General features: G+C 46.7%; 1 protein-coding gene across 1 annotated transcript; it reads right to left on the bottom strand.

The window, feature by feature from the left end:
* Window positions 1–1,123: 1,123 nt before the first annotated feature.
* dync2i2 (dynein 2 intermediate chain 2) lies at window positions 1,124–8,583 on the bottom strand (the record flags this gene model as incomplete). Its single annotated transcript, XM_083642434.1, has 9 exons — window positions 8,273–8,583; window positions 7,362–7,610; window positions 6,606–6,715; window positions 6,333–6,490; window positions 5,195–5,304; window positions 4,140–4,316; window positions 3,729–3,964; window positions 2,990–3,147; window positions 1,124–1,362 (listed from the first exon to the last, which is right to left on the bottom strand). The coding sequence occupies exons 1-9, from the start codon at window positions 8,348–8,350 to the stop codon at window positions 1,124–1,126; spliced, it is 1,515 nt and encodes a 504-aa protein (XP_083498560.1). The 5' UTR covers window positions 8,351–8,583.
* Between the last annotated feature and the right edge of the window lie 7 nt (window positions 8,584–8,590).

Here is an 8,590-nt window from a genome sequence, read left to right as displayed (position 1 = left end):
ATTAAAACATCAGCCAACATCACATAATGTGTTGTCTTTAATCTGGTGGAAGCATTTTTCAATCAAAGGTGAAACGACACAGATATGATGGTTTAGTGGGACTACATGCCCAACCCCATTCATTTCAATAGAACTGGCCCCAAAGTCTGACCCCACTGCGCTGTGACATGAGGGACGTCTTATCCTTCTTATTAAGAGTCCTTGAGTCTTCCCAGGTCTTTTGGCACGACGATGGACCTCTTTGTTATATATGTAAATATTCAATGTCTTGTCTCCTCCTTTTACTGTGTGTATGTTTTATAATATAACTGTAAACAGTCACGATTTCTCTCTGTATTTAAATTTGTTTAGGTTTGACTGATGTGTGGTCAGTGCTAAGAAGCTATATACAGAATACCCAATTATGTAAATGTAGTCTAGCAACCCTAGATACTCCTGGTTCTTTAAAGGATAATTTTGGTTTAATTCAACCTTGCCTCAACCCCCCCCCCCCCCGATTATCTGGCTGGCATTGCACCGTTTTGATTCTGTTGGAAATCTTGTTAACTGGAAGCAGTATTGAGCTTGAGCTTGGAGAGCTGCTCCAGGCGCTGATGCGTTATGTTGCATTAGCAACGGTGAGAGAAATCACTTCAAAAGCTCCCAAGACATGTTCAAACTTTACTGACTTTACTGATGGATGCCTGAAAATACACATTAAAACTGATCACAAACTGAGCCTTTTTCATACCATTAGTTCTTGCAAGCCTTCTGCCAAACGTCTGTGCTTCTCAGGCGACATTGTGCATCTGTCTACAATCTAGTCTACTTTCGCGGTGACAATTATGGTTGGAGCAGTGTTATTTGAGCGAAGGGGGCGATGCTACTGTATTTTCACGTGTGTCCCGTGATGTTTTACTGCCCATTTTACACAGACCTTTTAAGCAGAGGAGGGCGTACCAGCGTTAGCTAGCTTGCTCGCTAGCTGGTGATAGCGGGTGCTGTGTTTGCATTTATCGGTGTAAGGTAACGTTGTAACTTAGCATATTTGCGTTCACGTGTGGAAGGAACAATTTTCTAAAGCAGTGCTTGTGTGGACGCAATTACTATGGAGGAAAAAACACATTTTCAAAAAGGCCATAGTTTATTCTGCCACTTGGTTGGCGATGTGCTCCAGCTGTTGCGTCTCTCTGGGGCGTTGCTCTGTCAGATCGGCGCTCAAGGTCCAGATGTTGATCGTGCCGTCGGTTTGGCCCACCGCCAGCAGCTGGGGGTTCTGGGAGTTGAAGTCCAGGCAGGTGGCAGCCTGGGCGGCTCCGCCCTGACCGATGGTGGCAGCCGGCCGGAGAGACCTCTCACCCAGGTCACATATCTGCACCACACCTGCACGAAATAATAACACCCAGGTGAAATATCTGCACAATACCTGCACCAAATAACACCCAGGTGAAATATCTGCACAATACCTGCACCAAATAACACCCAGGTCAAATATCTGCACCACACCTGCACCAAATAACACCCAGGTCACACATCTGCAAGCAGTTTCTTTTAGTGTAAAGAATTACAGGTAGATTTTAAGAACACTGTTTCACGGAGAGGTATCTCAGAAAAAGGTCATCAGTCTGGCACATCGAGTTCTGAAGGATCCATCACACATTTTATTCTCTGAATATGATTTGTTACCTTCTGGCAGACGTTACAGATCCAGTCAATGCAAGCATAACCGCTATAAGCTCTCCTTCCTCCCAACTTCTATTGCACTACTTAACAAACTACCAGCCCTACCTCATGGTTGTAGCATCCCAAAGGATGAGAGGAGGTCCTCTACATAATGAGGTAATGTTGCTTCAAGCTCTTGTAAGCTCTTGTATTTAATTTGATTATTTCTCATTTTTTAAATTATTAATTAATTTTTAGAGCAATTGTGTTTCACAGTCTTTTCCATTTTCAAATGTTTTTATCATAGTAAACACCCTCCCCCCATTGGCCACTAATTAGTTGTTAGACAGACACACAAAAGTGGGGTAACAAAATATGCCTGCCTGGTAAACAATTGTGCATGGCTGGTACAATTTCAAACCGACCGGCCACGTTGGCTGACAACAGGCTCATCACCGCTTTCCCACGCCGGCCATATGCTAGCTTTCAACCTAGCCTTGTTTTCTTTTCTTTTTTAGTCGTTTGTTTGTAATGTTGTAATGCGGCTGTGAGCACTTTTTAGCCAGAGATAAATTCCCCCTAGGGGACAATAAAGTTGATCTCATCTTATCTCATCACCAAACCTGGCACCTCTTATAGTCTTCACAAATGCAACAATTTTAGGTGTCAAATCCTGAGCGTGAAAAATTGGATTGAAGGACTGATCAGTGCAATTTTCACACTTTGCGAAGTCATCCTGTGGGGAAGATTGGACCCTTTGGAGAGGCGGTTCTGAGCCCACGGGCCGTATCTTTGAGACAGCCCTGCCCTCGGCGTTCTTGTGTTATCATTGACATTTTTTAATGAATGTTAATGTGTATGCTTTGTTTTGTCTCATTTGGAGCTGATGACTTGTTAACAGGCGCGGACTGCATAATCGGGCACGTTTTTTTTTTTGGTGCCCCCAGTCAGGCCACTCAACAGTAGGCCAGGCGCAGCAGGCAAATTGGGCTTCAAACGGCCCAAATTGGGCTTCAAATGGCCCAAATCTGGCTTTAAACGGCCCAAATTGGGCTTCAAAAAGCCCAAATCGGGCTTCAAACGGCCCAAATCTGGCTTCAAACAGCCCAAATTGGGCTTCAAACGGCTCAAATTGGGCTTCAAATGGCCCAAATTTTTCCCGCCGGCACGCGCGTCGGCCCGTATTGGCCTGGCCTGCTTGCTATCTAATGCCCGGCCTGAATTAGAATCCCAGTCCACCCCTGCTTCTTAAGATGCATCAATAAACCCACTCATCGATGCTACTGTGAGGAGAAAGTATGGCTGTCTGAACAGAGTACTAATGAAATGACAGTAGTTGAGATGGCACCTTGTGCAGTGGCAGCAGCAAACAGCAGGGGGCGTGTGGGAGACCACTGCACCTGAAACACAGAGGAGGGGGAGACGGGGAGCGAGCGCAGCGGCTCGGCCTGCAGCAGGGAGTGCAGCTGGGCCACGCCGTCCGTCCCAACGCTCACAAACAGGTTCCTGCGAGAAAAGCAGTCTGGTTACTACGTCAGCATTACATCATCGCAGAGTCACTACTACATCATCATTACATCATCACAGGGTCACTACATCATCATTACATCATCACTACATCAACGGGTCACTACAACATCACTACACTACATCATCACAGCACAGGGATTCCTCAGGAGAAACTCATACTGTTTTTTAAACAATCACATCACTGGAACATCACTGTTTTTTAACCAATCACATCACTGGAACAGAACTAATGCCTTATTTTGGAGAACATGCAGTTGAGTATATACATTTACTACCCATACTTTTTAAAATTTAAAGCGATTTTTTTTATATTTAAAGGGGATTTCAAGCAGTGCGCTCCAAACGATAATGTTAGTGAAGGTGTGTGTGGCACCTGTTACGGAGCACCGCGTGCCGCAGGGTGCATATTTCACTCAGTAGCTCGGCCATGGCACCTAAATCTGCAATTCAGTACCGGTAGCACCAGTTGTAAAAGTACTGGTACCATAGTGGTACCAGGTTTGGGTACAGAACCCTAGTCACCTAGGGTGAAGGGAGTGGACGGGGCACTGAGTCACCTGTGGAAGGGGGAGCAGTGTATGGAGTGGATAGGGCTGCCTGTGGACTTGAAGGAGAAGACGGCCGGCGCTCTGAGCACCAGGCTCTGGGCCTGGGTGGAGACGGCTGCGGGGGTCCTGGATGAGAAGGAGCACCTGAGCAGCAGACCCCCCTCTGAGCCCACCAGGAAGGTGTCCGGGTCCCAGGGGGAGAGAGCCAGGGAGGTAACACCCACACTGCTGCTGCTACCACGGGCCTGCAGGGGCAGCAAACACACCAACACAATTTACTACCATGGACTTCTGAATGGACTTCTGATGAATTGATTTTAGCTGTGACTCTTCTTAACTTGTTTTAACTTCACCTATGTATTGTGTTGTTTGTATTATTTGTATTCTTGTTTGTTGTTGTTGTTGTTGCTTTGGACTGACCTTGAAGCCGGGGCTGCTGCTGTGCCTGTGGGGGACCTGTTGGTGGACTAAAGCGTAGCCGGCACTGAGGACAAAGCCTCCCTGGTCTGGATCCAGCGTCCACAGCAGCACACGTCCTCCTGAGCTGGCACTCAGCACCCTCAGCTCTCCTCTCCTCTGCACATCCAGCCAGGACACCTGCACCAACAGCACCACATCACATTCACAAACGTAGACGTATGCCCCGTTGCATTTGTATTGGGAACTAGGAATCTCCCAGTTCAAAGGTCAGGAATGGCTCATGTGACGTCACCCTGAATGCAGATTTCCTACCTCAATCCCCCGCCTCACCAGCCTCAACCTCAAAATCCAAGATGGCAGCTCCGCGCTTCAACAGTAGTGAAAGTCGTGAATAATACACTGTTTATTAGCACACACCTATTTGTGTCTCAGTAAATCAGTCATACACACATTACTGTCTAACTTCTATCTGTGGACATGTTGCTACAGTGTTTGTGCAAAATACAGTGAAATGTGTTGTTATGAACCGTTATTGCTAACATGTTATTATTGCCTGGTTAGAGCTAACCTGGCTGGTTTGCCGACTGTTTAAATGGAACGCTGACAACGTGGGTGTGACATCACTCAACTCCTAGTTCCCAATTAGGGATGTCACAATATATCGTCCCACAATATATTGCGATATCAAAACGTGATAATATGTATCATTGAGATGAAATCTCATATCGTGAGAAAAATAAGCTGAACATGGTGGCACTGATATGCATCTGATTGCATGCTCGCTCTCCTTTTCATTGCTTTGTTTGAACAGACGAGGGACGTTACAGACACGGAGGATGAAAATGGTGAAATTACTCAAATTAGCGTGGAGGATGCCCCCTCAACTTACAAATCGATCGCAAAAAAATATTGTTAAAGTATCGTATCGTTATCGTGAACCCAATATCGTGTATCGTATCGTATCGTGAACTGAGTGTATCGTGACACCCCTATTCCCAAAAGAAGTGGAATGCACCCTAACCCCGCAAGCAGAGAGCATGTGTGACAGAACTAGCCTGATAGACTGGCTCTCTGTGACTGTCTGCAGACATCCCGGTTTGGGCGAGCACGGGGTCCTGTGTCCGGCTGGTGTCCCATACCACCACCTCTCCGCTGTACAGACCCCCTGTCGCACACAAAATAGTCAATGAGCCTCTTCACAAGTGTGGACAGCTGCACATTTCAGAAAAACGAATTAAAAACCTTTCAAACCTTTTTAATGCTGCCTGGAATTGAATTTAAAGTCGAGGTGAACCCGTTCGTCACGTGCATCTGAGGCCGTTTCAGACTGAAAACAAATTGAGAGGCGGACCATATACGGTGTTGATTATTTGATTTGACAATTATGAGGACTGGCTTTGGCATCGGCCAATCCTGGCATGTTCCACCCCCAAATCGGGTGGGATTCAACGTGTTGTCGTGCTACGCGAGTGGGATCCGCGGAGTACCATGCAGCCAGGCTGCTTCGTGCGGAGCGAGCGGACAATCCGATGCATGGCTGCTGCGCCATTATCGTTATAAATGTAAATAATATTCCTGGAATGCGTGTTTTAACGAGCCAGTTACATTTCTTTGCATTCTTAGAGACTATAGTTTTTGTTTTTTGTTCATGTTTCTAACAATTGGCCAAGTTAGTAGTTAGTTTATGGGACAGGAATTCTGCCAGATGACAGGCACTAGGCGCCATTTTCTCTTTCTTTTGGAAGAGAAAATTATCCTGAAATGAAGATTTGATTGACAGCTGCATGTCGTGATATGATTGGTTGAAATGGGGTAGAAATTTGATGACGTCAGCAAACTGTACATTACTGTTATCAATGAAATCTTGAAAAATTAACTTTCGATGTGAAAAAGTGTGAAAAACGAAAGAAATTGGACTTTTGTGATTTTGTTTGCATACATTATTAAATAGGTGCACTGCATACCCAGGTATTTGAACTAAAAGAAAAGAAAGGTCATTTTTGGGGTTCAGCTCGACTTTAAGACCGATTCAAATCCTAAATCACATTAGAGGATTAGGGCCACACGTGAAAATGAGATTAAAGTCAGAATTGCCACGCCAATTTGCCCCTGATCTGGCCGGAGGTTTTGTCTGCCAGCTCCAAAAACCTACTCGCCGAGAGGTATTATCGCCTCGTCTGACCTGGGCATTACCTGCGATGAGGGAGGGCTGCTGGGGGTGGAAGGAGAGAGCGGTGACCGTGGTGGGAACGTCTATGACCCGGTCGGGTTGTTTGGGGTCCAGGCCTCGACGGTCCAGGTTCCAGGTGCAGACGTACGACTTCTCTGCGCTCCAGTCTCCATCGTCAATACTGCCAAGCACAAACACACACACTCTCTCTGACTGGACCTTGAGCGTTGTATGGTTTTTATTGAACATAACGAAGGGAATAATAATAATTTGGATTTCTTTGACGTCAGACATACCGACCGTAGGCACAGGCAATAACTGAACCTGTGCAGCTCCAGGTCACACCAGTCACATGCAGACCTCTCTCTTGAGCGCTGGGATGTTGAAGGCGATGTCGACATGAAACCTGCACACATGGAGGAACAGCCTTATACACATAACTCCACATCACGGGTAGGCCATATCGCCCTCAAATAATATCACGATATTTCAGGGTATTTCTGCGATAACGATATTCTTTCAGGGTGTGTAAAGGGCACCGGCGCGGGTGACCTGACGGAGAAAAAGCGGATGTGCTTGTACGCGATGTACTTGGGATCTCACTCAAGGGGTCTATAGGAAACCAGCCGGGCGAGTCACCCGTCGCCCCTAACCTCATCGAGGTAGGCTTAAAAATAGGGGTCCCATATAGTTAGACATTTTCGAAGTGAGTTGGTTCTCAGGAACCTGAGTCTCTCCATCCGTATAACAGAGATCATGTCCGTCAACCACAATTAGAAAGAGGGTGAAGAGGGGGACTTCCATTCCTTTAGTTTTTTGGCAACAGTTGTCCTGATTTTTTAATTAGGCTAATTAGTTAATGCTGTGATGCCATCAGTGATGATGTCAGAAATGATGTCATAAGTGCGCGCGCTGTGACAAGACTGATTAGTGATGTCACACACACACACACACACACACACACACGGAGGCATTGTGACAAGACTGATCAGTGATGTCACACACATACTTACCAGCTGGCTGTAGTCTGCGTGTGTGTCGGCCCTACTTACCAGCTGGCTGTGGTCTTCCCAGTTGACCTGGAAGCCATCGAAGGCGTGACTCTTGGCGTTCTTCAGCAGCTCTTTGACGACCGCGCCCTCCACCCGCCGCAGGAAGGCCAACAAGCCTGGCGGCTCCTCACCCGCCTCCTGCTGAAAGAGTGGCTGTGTGACGGGGTCAGTCTGGGTGCTGCTGGAGGAGGTGGAGGCGGTCTGGACCTCGGCTTCAGCGCTGTGCAGCGCTCTGGTCTGGCAGCCTCTCTAAAACACCAGTGGATCCACACTCAACTTTTTCAAATTCATCACAAATCATGTAAGACACAGGTTTTCAAAGTCTGACACTGTGGGCCTCCCCTCAGACAAAGCTTGGAAAAAGGTGCCCGAGTTTAGTTTGCTTAGTTTTGGTCAATCCTGGACGCCTATGGCATCATTATTATGTTATTGATACTAGACACTCAACAATTGACCCAAGATAGCCTGATTTTGCGGGTTTGACATACTTCAGGCTATACCTTTCTAATACATAGAAACGGTCTGTCTGAAGGCATTTATTAGTTTCTGGCTCTGGGAAAGTGAGAAAAAAACAAAAATTCCGCCAAACAACTGTATCTCTGAACTATCTCTATAACCAAATCACACACATTCTGGCTATTATGTGGTCTCCTTTTGATAACTAATGTAAAATAAATAGGCTACTGAGCCTTCCCTGAAACTGTTTGGAGCCCCCCCCCCTGGGGAGGCATAGCTGACTTAACAGACATTTTAGACCCGTGAAGACCTCTCTCTTCACGGGTCTACTAAGAGCCTAGGATCAGGTGTGTTCATCATTATGTGTCATACTAGCCTAGCGTTACCTCACAGCAAGGCTGCGTGTAGTAGCGGTGAGGTTTGTTTGAGCCGTCTGATGTTACCAAACAACATACCGACTCCTGCGACAGCTGCTGACCTCTCCTCCACACTGACGCGATGCCCACAGAGTCCAGCGCCTCATCCGTAAACATGCTGTTTACCGTTAGCTCAACAAGAGGAAAGGCCAAGTGTTAGCATTAGCTGCGTTCACGTTAAGCTGTAAAGTCAACAACCTCACAGTCATGTGGCTACATTCACACAACGATGGGTTTCCTACTGTACTCAGCCTGCTAAACAAGCGAGTTAGCTATAACCTCATAGCAGTTAATAGCTAGCTGCTTCACAGAACATTGAAGTCTAGCTAGCGCGAGAGAGCCGCCTAGCGACTAGCG

Source organism: Poromitra crassiceps, assembly GCF_964638095.1.
Source record: "Poromitra crassiceps genome assembly, chromosome: 8".
NCBI classification, from domain to species: domain Eukaryota; kingdom Metazoa; phylum Chordata; class Actinopteri; order Beryciformes; family Melamphaidae; genus Poromitra; species Poromitra crassiceps.
This window is presented reverse-complemented; position numbering and strand designations above follow the sequence as displayed.